At 41.5% G+C, this 16,213-nt stretch overlaps 1 protein-coding gene across 2 annotated transcripts in view; it reads right to left on the reverse strand.

Moving 5' to 3' along the window:
• The window catches only part of NIPAL3 (NIPA like domain containing 3), a 55,723-nt gene extending 39,843 nt beyond the window's left edge, over positions 1-15,880 (reverse strand). Inside the window, exons 1-4 of one of the 2 annotated variants that reach the window (XM_049774877.1) lie at positions 15,799-15,880; positions 11,964-12,187; positions 3,341-3,409; positions 2,357-2,528 (exon numbers count right to left, since the gene is read on the reverse strand). In XM_049774877.1, coding sequence (XP_049630834.1) covers positions 2,357-2,528; positions 3,341-3,409; positions 11,964-12,056 — 334 coding nt within the window. In that variant the 5' untranslated portion in view covers positions 12,057-12,187; positions 15,799-15,880. Of the gene's footprint in view, positions 1-2,356; positions 2,529-3,340; positions 3,410-11,963; positions 12,300-15,798 lie in introns of both variants that reach the window. The other variant, XM_049774875.1, reaches the window with a different exon arrangement.
• Positions 15,881-16,213: the final 333 nt, after the last annotated feature.

Consider the following 16,213-nt stretch of genomic DNA (forward strand, 5'->3'; position numbering starts at 1 on the left):
TTTTAATATTTTTTGTAATGTGACTTCCAAAGTTCCAATAGCCCCATGACTTCAGGAGTCCAATACTTAGAGTTCTGAATATTTTAATTGAGGATTGGCTTCAGGATTTTATTAAGAATTAGATTCCTTGTATTTGTCTCATTTCCCTTTTATAGTCTTGTTAAAGACTTATCAATTCAATTGATCTTTCAAAAAATCTTTTAGTTTCCTTTATTTTTCTATGTTGTCTTTCTGATCTCAATTTTTCTGACTTCTGCTCTTATACTTCCTATTTAATTTTTTAATTTTCTTAAATGTGGTTTCATTTTTTCAATTTTTTCATATTTTCAATCTTTTCTAGATTATAAGGTGGAAACAAAACATTGATTTGAGAATGGTCCTTTTTTTAAAAAAATGAATATTTAATATGAAAATTTCTATAAGAATTTATATGGTTGACCAGGATTCAATCCCTAGCATCCTGCCTGGTCCCATGAGCAATGTCAGGAGTAATTCCTAAGTGCAGAGGCAGGAGTAACCCCCGTGCATTGCCAAGTGTGACTCCAAACCAATTATGTTAAAAAATACTATGTGGAAAAGAACATAACATAGTTGAGGACCTTGTACTATTTTGTGGGTTACAAGTATACCAACCTTAGTCCAAAAAGAGAGGGGTTTAAAACAGAATGAAAGAAAGCAAACAGTGAGTTGGTAAAACTGTTAGAATCAACTTTTATACTGAAGTCTAGTATGAAATGTGTACCAACCAGGAGAAACCTAAGCAAAGACAAATGCAGTTGTAAGTAAGAAAGCACTGTGGTATTCTGTATCGCCTGCCTGCCACTCTTTAGACTCCAGATCTGTGGCACTTATTGAATAGTGAAGTCCTGGGTCTTCTGCCAGCTCCTAGTCAATGGTAATGTCTGCCTGAAGATCTCAGAATTCTGAGGCACCATCTAGGCTTGTTATTAAGGAGAGTATGATTGATTAATGATGTCTGCCTTCAGCATAGAAGGGCTACGTAGAAGCCACCTATCTGCCATTTAACTGTAGAATAGGCCCTTTTAATTTCAGGAGCAATAAAACTTAAAACATTACTTTCTTCTGGGGCCAGAGCAGGGTGCGAGCAGAAAGGCATTTGCCTTGCACACGCTAACCTAGGATGAACCTTAGTTCAAACTCCGTGGCGTCCCATATGGTCCCCCAAGCCAGGAGCAATTTCTGAGCTTTCAGGAAGTCTAGTGTTTGCCAGATAGTTGGAATGAAATATTTTAGACCACTCTTATTGTCCCTATTTCCATGTACAAAGCTATTGTTTATTAATCTCCTAACATCTTTTATTTAAGAAGATAAAGATTTTTCTCCTCTAATTCTATTTAATTTGTAAACCTCATATTAAAGTTTCTTTGTTTTTTAAATGGATCCAATGTTCTGAAATATGGATTTAATGATTATAGAAATTATAGAAAAAATGTCAAAAGAAACTAATGTTTTAATATTTTGTTGTATTTGTCTTTGGGACAGTGGAGGTTAAACCATACACAGCTGTGTGCAGGACTTATTCTTGAATCCATACCCAGGAATTACTCTTGGCAATATATGGAAGACCATATGTGATGCTAAGGATGAAGCATGGGTTGACTGCATGCAAGGCAATCAACTTACCGGCTGTACTATTTATCCAGCATCAAAGATTTTAAAATTATATCCACTGATGTAAAGATTTCAGAGAAAGCTGTATGTACATTTCTTAGAGGCGTAAGATATATTATATCTATGAAAGTTTTTTTTTTTTTTTTTTTTTTTGGTTTTTGGTTTTTGGGTCACACCGGCAGCACTCAGGGTTACTCCTGGCTCTACGCTCAGAAATCGATCCTGGCAGGCTCAGGGGACTATATAGGATACCGGGATTCGAACCACTGTCCTTCTGCATGCAAGGCAAATGCCCTACTTCCATGCTATCTCTCTGGCTCCAAGTATTTTATTTTGGCAGTGTTAGCATGAATGGGTTAAAGTTTATCTTTTGAGCAGAAATAAAAAGGAATTGTGAATACCATTCTGAATCTTAAGTAGATTCTGGAGCCAGACAGTCCATTATATCCTGGCTCTGCTACTAGCTGTGCGATTTATTGGGAAATAAATTATTTGGTCTATGTGCTGGTTTCTTCATCTTAAAATGAAAGAAATAATAAGAACATTTCCCTCAAAAGACTACCCAGAGTTTTAAAAGAAGGAAAATTCACAAGTGCTTCTGGTCAGTTCTAATGTGTATAAAGCCCTGTTACTATCAAAGTAAATATTACTTTGTTCTGGAGGTAATATCAGAGATCACAGGCAGGTGGGTCCCAGGGATTGGGGTTGGGAGACCCTCTCTTACCTATCACAGAAACAGCACTGAGGGGGACGATCAGCGAGAGTGGAGCAAAGGCATAGGAGGCAAACACGGTAAGCTCGCCCAGCAGCATCAGGAGCAGACCCAGCCACCATGTCTTGGTCTTGAAATAGACTCGGTGGTCCTTGGAGCCTGCCAGGCGGATGTGGCAGTACTTCTAGAAACCCAAAAAGGAATGCAATTTGACCAGATATCTTGAAGGAAATGCTATATATCTTACTCCTCACTTTCAAAATGAGTTTGGGGAGATCTGTAAGGTTATTCTAGAGTCCTTATTCAGAGAAGTAGTAGTAGCTATGTAAACATTAGATTGCTACTCTAAGACAGTAGTTCTCAAACTAGTAAGGTTAAAATTTAAAATTCCCTATTAGCTTTAAATTAGCACAGGCACTTGTACCTCATCTTCAGAGGGAAGGCATTAGTAGGGTCTGGAAACAGGGACCTATAATGCAATTCACAAACAATGTGTAGTTGGAGTAGGAGCCACGGTCTATGGATCCCACTTTAGCCTGGCCTTGGGTTGACTACTCTCTATCTGCAATCAATCTGCAGTCTCCATACTCTGTCCATTCTGGGTATATATTTGATCCAGGAATTACCCATCTATACAAAATGTCAAGTGGGGAATATAGAAACAGGCAGTGACTAAAGAAAGCCAGGAAGTAATATTGACTTGATTTGTCAAAGAATAGCCTTAAAGTAATGTAGGAGGGATATGAGGTAGATAGATAAGATATGAGGATACCACCAGGTAAGCTACTACTGGAGGATATTGTAATAATAGCCCAAATGAAAAGGTGTCAGCATTGGGGCAAGTGGGGGCAAAACATCAAGAGAGAGTCTAGAACAACCCACAGGTACTACAGAAATACCCACAAAAATAGAGTAGACACATGCCACAGGGAGCTGGCAGTTCAGATAATGGCCTATCTTGTATTTCTGTCTCAGTCTGCTGGTGAGGGAGCTTACCTGGAGGTTAAGTGCAATGCTGACGACAAGGTGCCCAAAAATCGCCAAGAGGGCACCAATCAAGTTTTCCTATAAGGAAAAGTTCACAGGAAAAGACGTGAGCTGGTTGTAAGACATATTTGAAGCCCAATCATTTGTTGAAGTTTGAAACAAACCCAGGAAAAAACAATATCCATCACCGAGCCACACCCTAGACCTTTTGGAATTTTACCACCCACACTTAATTTGGCTATCTTGCTGGTTTATAATACACAGCCCCAAACTGAACATTTTCAGAAAGATGTACTCTTTATACACTATCCAGTATAACTCTGCTAAACACCAAAGAAATGCTTTGGTAGCCAAATATGAACTCTCTCTTCCTATGATGAGCCTTTCCCAACTGCCCCTTTGCTTCAAACGCTGCAAACGGCCCTCTGTACAACATTTTGTGGCCCTGCCCTAGAGGAATCTTTGTTTTGTTTTGTTTTAGTTGTTTGGGTCACACCCCCCAATGTTCAAGGCTTACTACTGACTGCACTCAAGGGACTGTGCCTCCTTTGGCCCCCAGGTAAATTGAGTTTGACACTCCTGCTTAATGATTCCCATTCAGTTATTAAATACGCCCTATCCTCAAGGCCTGGTCAGGTCCTTGAAAATAAGCCTTGATCAAGAAAAACATAGCATGTAGGGTTGCTTGCCTTGTATGTGGCTTACCCAAATTTGATCTTCAGCATCCTATATGGTCCCCCAAGCCAGAAGTGATTCCTCAGTACAGAGCTAGGAGTAACCTCTGAGCATTACTGTATACAGTCCAAAAACGAAAACCAAAACCAAACCAAAATACAAATAAAAAGTATTTGGGAGGAGCTTATAAGTGAATATATTAAGGCTTGTCTAAAATGAGGGCTGGAGAACAGTAAGCTAGAGGACTAATCTCCAGTCTCTGACATGTTACTTATTCTTGTAGTTCACCTCTGTGGTGTTCTTTAAGGTATCTTCAAAGATGGTAACATGAATTGGGCCAAAAATACCCACACCTAGTAAGTGCTAACATTACCACAAATGTCACAAGTAGCTGAGGTTATATTAAAAGTCATTTCCACAAGTATATTATCTTCATAAATAATAACAGGCTACAGACAGACATGATTAATAGTAATAGTTCTATATCTTGAATGCTCTTTCATCAAAGCATTTCGAAGTATATCCTACACACTAATTATGCCCCCCCAAATCCTTGTGAAGTGGTGAGTGGCTCTATTTTATGAGCAGCTATGTACCATGAACCCAGAGATCACCGCTTGAACACACATTTTTTTAGTTGCCCTCAAGAGTCTGGCAAAAGGCATTCATAATTGCGTAGACAATCCAGTTCTCCTTGCATTAAACTCCTTCTCTAGACCCCAAAGCTTGAAAATTGTAAAATAAGGTTGTCTATGTCTGAAGGGCAATTGTTACTGCCAGAACCCTGATAGGAGGTTCTCAACCCACCCTGATCCTCTTCTTTTTTTTTTTTTTTTTTTTGTTTTTTGGGCCACACCCTGTGACGCTCAGGGGTTACTCCTGGCTATGCACTCAGAAGTTGCTCCTGGCTTCTTGGGGGACCATATGGGACGCCGGGGGATCGAACCGCGGTCCGTCCTAGGCTAGCGCAGGCAAGGCAGGCACCTTACCTCCAGCGCCACCGCCCGGCCCCCTGATCCTCTTCTTGATGAGGAACCACTAAAGAAACTTTCACTGAAGTTCTTAAAATGTTCACTGTTTAGGAGTCCATGTTGTTGGTTAACTCTGAACAGGGGCTAGGGAGAAGGTAAGACAGTGAGGTTTTCTACCAGGGGCAAGTTGTGATGAATGTCTGATGACTGTCTGCTGTCTACAATATCTATATTTGTGAAATCTTTAGTTCCTGAGATCTTTCGTTCCTGAGATCTTTCACATTTGATGCTCCTGCAATGTCTTGTGGAGCTAGATCTTTTTTTTTTTTTTTTTTTTTTTTTTTTAGATATTCTGAGGTAATCCCAATACAATTCCTAACTATGTCTCAGTATCAATAGGAAAAATCCATTAGAGCAGAAGGGAGAGGTAAAGAATCACACTCATTTAAAAAAATGCTTTACAGAGGACCTATTATCTCAAAGATAAAACCAGATCAAAGTCACTAAGTGACAGGACAGATCCAAACACAGGCCTCCCTAACACTTTGATCCCAATATATTTTGGGATATTTAGGCCACATCCAGCAATGTCCTGGAAGTGCTCAGGAGACTGTATAGGATGCTGCTGAGGATTGGCTATAAGGGTTGGCTATGTGCAAAGCACATGCCCTACCTGTGGTACTACTGCTTCAGTCCTAAATCCCAATATTGTAGAGGTGAGGAAAGGCCTTCCATCTATCAGGAAATTAATATTTAGGAAGTATATATCCTAAATCAGACATTCATTTCACAAATGGATGTAATAACATACCAGGACTTTGGGTTACTCTGCTTCCAGTGCAAAATTCTCTGGAGCACATCACTGGCAAGGGAAGTGGTTAAGGCAGGAGGATTTTTGCTTCAGCTACTTCTAGACATGGCTTCAACAAACTCAAATATCAAGGGGAAGGTATTGTTATGCATGTTGTATGCAATGAGACATGTGCTGAAACATCACCTGTCATGTAATAAATATGAGAACAATTCTCTTATTGTTATTTTCATAATTATTATTAGCTATAGCTTTAAGGATGCTTCTGATTATGATAATATTCAATTTAAGAATTGATCTATTACAGGGGCTGGAGCAGTGACACAAGCGGTAGGGTATTTGCCTTACACTCGCTAACCTAGGACAGACCACAGTTTGATCCCCCAGCGTCCTATAAGGTCCCCCAAGGCAAGAGCAATATCTGAGCGCATAGCCAAGAGTAACCCCTGAGCATCACCGGGTGTGGCCCAAAAACCAAAAGAAGGAGGAGGAGGAGGAGGAGGAGGGAGGAGAAGGAGGAGGGAAGAAGAGGAGGTGGGAGAAGGGAGGAGGAAAAGGGAAGAGGAGGGAGGAAGAAGAGGGAAGAGGAGGGAGGAGAGGGAAGGGGAGGGAGGAGGAAGAGGGAAGGGGAGGGAGGAGAAAGAGGGAAGAGGAGGGAGGAAGAGGAAGAGGAAGAGAGAAGAGGAAGGAGGAGGGAGGAGGAGGACTGATCTATTTTAGCTGCAGCTCTCAGTGGAAAGAAATGATTCTCAGAAGAGCAAACTAAGGTCATGGAGACAGGAAACCTTGCTTGGATGTTGATATTTAGGAAAAACCTCAGTTTAGGATTCTTGTTCCAAGGTCAGCTGGACATTTGCCAATATTATCTTCTGTGTAACTACCAATGTGACATAACCAGACAGTACTTATACTTAAATGGACTATCAACTATACCTTGGGCTTAAAACTACAGACAGGTCAATATAGACTGTACCCTGGCTTGCTCCAGAGAATACTCACATGTAGGTACAAGGTATGTAGCAATCTGGCTAACCAGACTTTGCTACATAGTTAACTGGTAAGTCCCAAGATGTTTTTCTTCTCTAGCAGGTGAGGCATTATCATCCCTATTAGCCATTTCAACACTTAATGACCAAAATCAGAGGAAGAAGGGACCTTGTAAAATGCCTGGCATAATGTAGGCAGTAGAAAGTGATGTATAAAATCATTGGCACAAAGCACACATATTTGATTCAAATTTCAGCTTCTCTACCTATTGGCAATGTGGTCCCAAGAAAGTTAATTAACCTTCCTGTGCTAGTTTTATCATAAGTAAAATGATGCTGACCCTCTGGGGATTTTTGTGAGGATTACCATAGTCCCTGTCACATGGTAAATTCTTAACAAAATTTAGCTTCTATTATGATGTGAATGATTACTACTGTAATTGTGAATTGGCTTTGGAAGTGGACATAAAGGACCTATTGACAAAGACCTCATGGGAAAACAAAATACTTGAATTGGAGCTATATACATAAAGGGAGGATTTCCATAGGCAGAAATAGAGGATGATGATGCAGGCAGCTTCAGTTTCCTCATCTGTAAATTCATGTCATCTTCATAACCATCCAATAGCATGGATTTGAAACTGACCTACAGAAGAGTTCTATGACTCACCCCCCACCATCACCACAGTACAATGCTAGAAAGTGATCAAGCTGGGATGTGAAGTCCGATCTGTTTGATTATAAATGCCACACCCTGCTGGCTTTTCCACCAAGCTCCAAAAGAAAATAATGGCCACGTAACCTTCCCAGATACCTTTGTGGCATTCTCAGAAAGGTGGGGAGCACAGATTCCCCATTTTAGCAGCCCAGTGCCACATCCTACACCCTCTGACAAATGGACTAGCTCTGCGACTAAAATCAAATATGAGCAACTAAAACGTCTTAGGTGAGATAGAACCTGAAACTCTGGGATTTTCCTTGTCTTCACTTCACTCAGCCACCAGACATTTAGCAACCCTGACTGCCCACAGTATCCATTTTCTCCAAAGAAAAACAGCCCAATTCCTAAATCAACCTCCAAAAGATAATAATGGCCACTGATACTTCTCAGGTATGATACTTGGGTTTCAGGCTGATACCTCTGTGGCATCCTTAGAAAGGAGGGAATGCAGATTCCCCTTTCTGGATGAAACCAATACCACCTCCTACACACTCCAAAAGAAATGACCCAGCTTCTCAAGTTAACCTTATTAAACTTCCAATACACCACATTTTTTTCAAATATGTAAATCTTGGACAACATGACACCTCCATATTTTATAGAAGTGTCAGCCCCAGGACACAGTAACACAGGAAATGTGATGGGAAATTACATAGAAATCTACCAAGTTCAGTGAGTCTAAACAGTTCCACTACCGCTAAACAAGCCACTACTGAGTAAGTCCTTAGACACTGACTTTATTAACACCATGACCTTGCTGATCTAAGTTTTGATCATCCCATTTGTCTTTGTGTTGTAACAAGCAATATAAAGTAAATTTGTTTGTGCCAGTATAGGGGCAGGCTATAGTAGTGGGTGGAAGATAAGGGAAACTTGTGAAAGTAATGTGGGTTTGGTGTTTGAACATTTAATGTCTAATGACTCTATTATAAACAGCTTGGTAAATCATGGTACTGTAAATAAATTTTAAAAACATGCTCTTAAAACACTGTTGTACCTCTGCTTTTGTGCTGAATTCTGTATGAAGCATAGATCTTAATGAAAATGACATTCCCCACCACTCTCCTAGACTGTGAGCTCCTTCAGGGAAAATGTGTCTCCATTACCTACAGAGATGCCCTACTCAGCACAGACAAGAATAGGGGAGGTGCTCAATTGAAATGTTATTTGCCAAATAGAAGAAATTGAAGCTTGACTCTTCCAGGCCCAGATAAAGCCTCCAGTGTCAGGAACAGTATAGCAGGCTGCCTCCTAGTTAGCTCAACTCAGCTCAACTTTCCTTCACAGGCCATCTTCCCCCAGCAACTAGAATCTATTCTCTATTGGGCAGGGCCAAGGGCAGGGCTGCTACTCTAGGTAATATGCTTATTCTTAACATCATCCCATTTATTGGACAGGACTTAAGGTTTCCTAATGTGTTTCCTAAAGGTAAAATATGATTTGGGAGCATCTGACCTTACATCTTCTCTCTCAGATGCCCAGAGTGACAGAATTCCGTTTGCTGGGTGATTCTAGCCCCATGGCTACTGACTGATAAGACCAATGCATAAACATGACCCAAGATAGACCAAATTTTCTCTCTTGAAAGTGGGAACATGAGTTCCAGTCCCTTCCAAGCACACACACTTTCTCAGCCTGAGTTCCAAGAGTTAGCTTGTAACCTTATAATAATATTATTATATAATTCAGCTCTTCTGAAATGTGATTTAGACATTGCAGTCAAAGTATCCTAAATAAAATCAAGGAGAAAAACAGCTTCTGCTTAGGTGCTTCTGTTCCTAATGCTAGGCAGAATTAACTATACCTTCCTCTGCTCTGTGTACTTTGATCTGTTCCTCTTTGTAAACATAGGATTTTTATGAGCCAAATACCTCCTGTATGGCACAGGAAGGTCCTTTTTCATTGTTTTATATAACTTGAAGGGACACAGCAAGAGGGTGGTTTTACCATTGCCATCCTACTCGTAACCAGCTTTGAAAGGAGAAGGCCTCTGTCTATGGTCATGTCTAGGTCATGTAGGACGGAACTCTGCATTCAGGTCTTCTTCCTGTTTCCTCCTCAGTACTTCCCTTAGTTTGTAACTCTTTGATAACATGTCTCTCTCCACACAATTCCTTTGGTAACATCATTATGACTTATTTTTGCTCTGGCACCAAGAAATGTCTACAATAAGTAATAGCATTAAGTTTATAATTAGAATATTAATTTTAGTCTTTGGTGGTAGTGAGGTGATGAACTGTGTACATTTCAAAGCAGTAAGCATTAACACTTGTAAACACATGACCCAAATTATAATATTTATTTATGTTTGTTTACTGGGGCCCACCTGGCAGCACTCAGGGGTTACTCTTGGTTCTATACTTGGAAATTACTCCTCATAGGCTCAGGGATCTCATGGGATGCCAGGGATTAAACTCATGTCAATCGCATGTAAGGCAAATGCCCTATCTGCTGTTCTATGGCTTTGGCCCCATAGTAATAAAATAAAATAAATGAGTTTTCCAAGAGGGTGGGGGTGTTGGTGGGAGGAGACCTTGTATACTGGGGAGGGATGCTGACACTGATGATGAGTATGGAGCTGGAAGACTGTCTGACACTCTATTATTAATAATACTACAAATCACAATGCATAAACTAAAGTTGCAAAAGAAAAGAAATTAAAAAAATTTTATAAACCTCATCAGGGAATATATTCAGGGTTTTCTTAGATCACATGTTTGACTATTTAGCATCCATTCATCACTGGCCAAGTGTACTCATTATATTTTAATTTTTCTATATGGGAAAGGAAAGGGTGAAGAAGAAGAAGAAAAGTGAGAGGGACCAGTGATTTAACGTGGGGTTCACACATACAAGCATATGTTCCAGTTCTTTTGTTTTGTTTTGTTTTGGTTTTTGGGTTATACCCAGCAGTGCTGAGGAGTTACTCCTGGCTCTATGCTCAGAAATCGCTCCTGGCAGTCTCGAGGGACCATATAGGATGCCAGGATTCGAACCACCATCCTTCTGCATACAGCCCATATGTTCCAGTTCTTAGAAATATTTTTCTTGGGACTGAAGAGATAGCATGGAGGCAAGGCATTTGCCTTGCGTCCAGAAGGACGGTGGTTCGAATCCCGGTATCCCATATGGTCCCCTGAGCCTGTCAGGAGCAATTTCTGAGTGTAGAAATTTCAGGAGTGACTCTTGAGTGCTGCTGGGTGTGACCCAAAAATAAAAAAAGAAAGAAAGAAAGAAATATTTTTCTTACTCAAAAGCATGTTTTCAATTCAATGTCAAACAAGGTTAGGAGAAAAGACCAAAATATAAAACAATGCAATCTAATCCCAAATTTGTAATATCAGAAATAAAGGAAGGAAAAATATCTTTGTAAATAAAAAATATGTATAAAGGAAAGAAATAAAAGAAGAAATAAATGAAGGAAAAATAATGAATCTTAATAAACAATGTGTAACACAGCAGGTGATTTTGGGGGGGAAGGGCCTCCTAGTCTGAGGATAGATGAGTCAATACTTGGACCCAGGCATATGATACTGCTCAGACCCAGTGGTTCTGGAGGCATGAAGAACATCCTGGCAGTGCTTGGGATGGTGCTATGAGATACCAAGGACTGAATTCAAGGCTTCATGAAGCCAGGAATGCACCCTAGCCTTTTGACTTCTCTCTCCTGGTCCTGGTAGGAGATTTAAAAAAATAAAATCTTCTTGGGTTGGAATACAGCAGGTAGGATGCTTGTCTTGCTCACAGCCCCAGCAATCCCCAGCAAAATATGGTCCTCTGAACCCACTAGGAGTGATCTCTTAGCATGAAGACAGGAAGGAAGAAGTCCAAAGTGTCATTGGGTATGGCCCCCACCAAAAAAAAATTCAAACAAACATGGGGGCCTGAGCAATAGTATAGTGGGTAGAGTATAGGCCTTGCACATGTCTTACCCCATATGGTCCCCTGAACCAGCCAAGAATGATCATTGAACTCAAAGCCAGGAGTAAGCCCTGTACACCATTAGGTGTAGCCCCAAAAGCATAAAGAGAAAACAACAACAAGAAGTAAAAACAACAACAACGAAACAACTTTTTAGTGGAAATGCTTTTTTTAAAAAAAAATATTACTCCAGGGGCCGGAGAGATAGCCTGGAGGTAAGGCATTTGCCTTGCATGCAGAAGGTCGGTGGTTCGAATCCTGGTATCCCATATGGTCCCCTGAGCATAGAACCAGGAGTAACCCCTGAGCGCTGCCAGGTATGACCCAAAAACCAAATATATATATATATATATATATATATATATATACAACTCCATTTCCCTATTTTTATGTATTTTAATGAATGGCTCTTGTCCTTTCATTGTATCATCTGGATGTGTGAAGGTTCAGTTTGCTTAAGTCACTGATAGGTACTTGGACATATCTGTAAGTCAATGCTTTATTTTCTTATCAGAAAACGACAATATCCAAATTCAAAAGTTCTTACCTTGTAAGAGAAAGAGCCCTTGTTCATGGGGTCGGCACTGCTTGTAGGTGGGAGCTGCTGGAGCTGCAGGGCTGTCTTGCGGACTCCGTCCATGGTTGATTAATAGCACATCCCACTAGGCCTGGCTCAGTAGGGGCACACACGGTTGCTAAGCAGCACCAAGGCTGGAGGCCATCTTTCTTCGTGATGCTTACCACCTCCCACCAGCCATTGAGTCCTCTCACCTAAACAGTTTTTCACGTTGTTTTGCCTGACTTATAACCTTTTTTTCATCTTCAATCAGAGAAGTGCCAATTTGTCTCTTCGAAGCTGACAACGTAGGTTTTCTGATCCTTTCTGTAGGGTGGTGAGGGGCAGCATTAAAAATGCAAGAACAGGGAACAGTGATATAATACAGAGGGCAAGGACTTGCCTGGCATGCATCTGACCTGGGTTTATTCTCCAGCACCCCACATGGTTCCCTGAGCCCACCAGGAGTGGTTCCAGGAGCTCAGAACCAGGAGTAAGCTCTGAGCATTGACAGGTGTGATTCCAAAACCAAAATAAGCAAAAATTCATGCACAATGATCATTATACCCAGTTTTGTTATTCAAGAAGAAAAAATATTAGGATAAAACAATAATTGCCATGAAAGGTGAAGTTGCTTAAAGATTTATGTTATTATAATTCCTAAATTACCTCAAAATCACCCAAATTACAACTCATATACCTCAAAATGGCTTTTCCTGTTTCTTTAAAATAAAAAAACCCTTTTTTATTTAATTCCTTCCATTTTCCTAGTGTTCTCTAAAAAAAAAAGTAGAATGCTTCCTTTGTTTACTCAAGACATTAACAACTATCCCACTCACACACACACACACACACACACACACACACACACACACACACACACACACATGACGAGAAGCATTTGGGTACCATCTAAAGAAAATAAGAATAAAGAGAAAAATAATCTCTCTCCATAAAAGAAATGATGTGGGCTGCTGCCAAGAGCTTGCGTAGCACTTTGAGATGTGGTAGGCCTGTGTGACCAGATCACTGCTTCTGGAAGGTTCTGCTGCATTCTCTGTAAAGCAAGGTTAGTATTCCAAAAAATGTAACCTCAAATAAAACCAGCAACGTTGGTAATTTTTGCTAAATTCATTAGGGACTGATATTTTCAGAACATCTCAAGTTGTTCATCAAATAGGAGGAAGGAAGGGAGGGAGAGGAAGAGGGAGGGAGGGAGAGGAAAAGAGAGGGGGGGAAGGAGGAGAGAGGGGAGAAGGGAGGAGGGAGCAGAGAGGAGGGAGGAGAGGTGGGGGAGGAGAAAAGGGGGACGAAGGAGGAAGGGAGGAGGAGTGCGCCCCTAGTGTTCAGGGAAGCGTGACCAAAGCTCTGATGATTTTTAATATTAAAAAATATATCATACAAATTTTAATTCAACTACAATGTCAAAGTTCATTTCCATGATAAAGGTTTTAGATTGCTTTTGCTCTGTGTGGTACTACCTGCTTACATTGACAACGTCATTTAACTTTCCAATCAGTTTTCTCTGCTATAAAATAATGGAATTTACTATTTAATATCACCACCAACATCTCACAACAGTTGTTGTGAGAAATAATTGCTGTTTGAGGGAAAATAGTGTCCGTAATAGGTTTGCACAGTGATTGGCAACAAATGTGAGCAATTACTAGTATTCATTTCATTCCTAACAGTTTAAGTATTTTGTATTTTGGTGACAAATAATTATTTCTCTGTCATGTATTCATATAACAAGTTCTGAGGACTTAATTGGTACCAACCAGTCTCTCCCATACCTCCAGATCCTAGAAAACTGCCTCTTATTTCCTGTTGTGTTATGTTCCTTCTGATTGTTTTGTTTGTTTTATGGACTATACCTGGTGAAGCTAAGGAACCATATGGGATGCTGGGATCAGACCCAGGTCAGCCACATAAGCACTCTACCTGCTATGCTGTTTCTCTTGTCTCTCTATTCCTTTTATTATGTGGCTTCTGGTGTGAATAATAAAGTCATGTCATAGGGCTAACACTATATCAATCATTTAAGATATACCAGGCACAAGGTTTGATACAGGGGCTGACATGAAGGCTTTTGGCCCGATCCCACTTTGTCAAAAGATCTCCAAATTAAATTTTTGCCACTGCATCCCGATCAGACTATACATTCACAGAACTCTCTCTCCCACATGTGTGTATACATATATACACACAAATATATAAGATGTACACTCATAAGACTTTATGATTCACATCACATAAATCAGACTTCCCTGCCTGCATATCTATGAATGCTTGAAATCATATATTTCAGTATCATTTTATGTGTGTGAAAAGTTCTGTAGTGTTAGATGATGCGTCACAGCTTTAAGACATTTAATATAAAAAAAAAGACATTTAATATAATAGCCTTAAAAAGGAAGCGTGGTCTAGGATTTTCTTCATTTCTGAGCGGTTTTTCTGCACTGGGGCTGAAGGGGAACCAGGGCAGAGACCCTGGGCAGATTTTGCTGAATCCTCTGTTGAATTGCTCCCTCCAGGATCCAGTGCAGAGTCTGGCATAGTGATCTCTAGATCTACCCTCTGATTGGCCAATGGCAGGCCTGTTGAGCTTCTGGAACTCTGTGGCTGCTTTGTTCAGAACAAAATGGCTTCTTACCTGGGTTTAATCTACCACCAACCCCAGAGATACAACAGATAAATCCAGCATCACCCCCAGGATGTCAGAGAAATCAAAATCCGCCTTGGATCATGCCAAGGGGAAGATGGGAATTCTGGCCTTCTAACCCCTTTTAGACCAAATGGTTGATTCAGGTGGGTTTTTATTTCGTGTGTGGTGGTGATGGTTGTTGCTGGCATTTCATTTGCCTTTAAAAGCCTCCTCCTCTCTTTCTTAGAAATCCCCTGGCCTGTGAGGCACACCATCTATCTGCAAAGATCCAAGGATCTCCCTCAGCTAGGGAAATGTCTGGACTAAAAAAGCTCTGGAGGAACTCTGCAAGTTGTCCTCCCTTATAAGGCCCGCGTTTTTGGTCTCCTCTCTTTTCCTGATGTCTCAAGAGCTTTCTCATAACATAAGACAGGCCCAAGAAACAAGAGGCTAGGATGCCAGCTTCTTCCCTATTAGAGCACAAGGCTCAAGAAAGGAAAAACTGTTCACTAAGGTGCTTGCATCCACCCTACCGCAGCCACCTTATCTCAAACAATGATTCCACCAACCCACAGAGCAGGTCTTAGGCGCGAGAAAGCCTAGTTGGCAGTTGCTAGGGGGTAGGGTCTGCTCAGAATCTGGCTCCAACTGAACTACGCCAACACCAACACACCCTTGGCTACCACCTGACGATTCCCACTCTGTGGCTGCCTGGTGAGTACCAGTTACGGAGGGGAGCAGCGTTTCCCCTTTCCTAGACTGGGGCTCTCTCAAAGGGCCTTCTGCAGGCCCTTCCCGTGGAGCTGGTGACCACAACTGCCAGCTGCCATGTCGAGCCAGAATGGCTCCCCTCGGTCCCACCTGCTAACTCCACCATCTGCTACTGCCAAGAAGCAAACGATGGCAAAGTTACTTCGTGTTAGCTTCCAAATTGGATAAAATAGGACATCAGGAAAGATGCGATTGTCCCACCCCTGGCCCCTCTCCTCTCACCCTCATCATGGTCAGATTTAAGAAAAAAATCCAAACTGACAGGACAGGGTGAGTGACAGCAAGAAGGGAGGAATTAATACTCAGGGATGTTCGTGGGCTCCCAATGCATTTTTAAAAAATATTTACAAAGAGGGAGAACTCAGATCCCTTCCCCTCTCCCCATGCTTCTCATTTTTAGACTCTACTCACCGGTGGCGTTTCCTCTCAGGCTCACCTAGCAAAGGTTTGGGGACTTCAGGCAACCCCCGAGGCAGAGGCAGAGGCACAGCCTCCCTTCATTCCTTTCCCCAACTCCGAGCTGCCCAGGGTGCTGCAGTGTTTTGCTTTCGAAAGCCGAGCTGTGATTTGTCAGGCGGCCTGTCGGTCAAGAAGCTGGCGAGAGCTTCGGATAAACGATTGGCTGCGAGGAGGCGGTGGGGGGGAACCACTGCAGGATTACTTGGCTGCGTCTCAAAGTTTGCTTGAAGCGCAGGCACCAGACCTGGCCAGCTGGCGAGGGCCCGAGCTACCCACTCACCCGAGGGGAGACCCCTCTAGAGGGCACGGGAAGGACTTTGGAGATAACCCCGATCTCCTTGCCAGGCTGTTCTGGAGAGCTCAGGGG

The sequence above is a fragment of the Suncus etruscus genome, chromosome 6 (genome assembly GCF_024139225.1).
Source record: "Suncus etruscus isolate mSunEtr1 chromosome 6, mSunEtr1.pri.cur, whole genome shotgun sequence".
NCBI classification, from domain to species: domain Eukaryota; kingdom Metazoa; phylum Chordata; class Mammalia; order Eulipotyphla; family Soricidae; genus Suncus; species Suncus etruscus.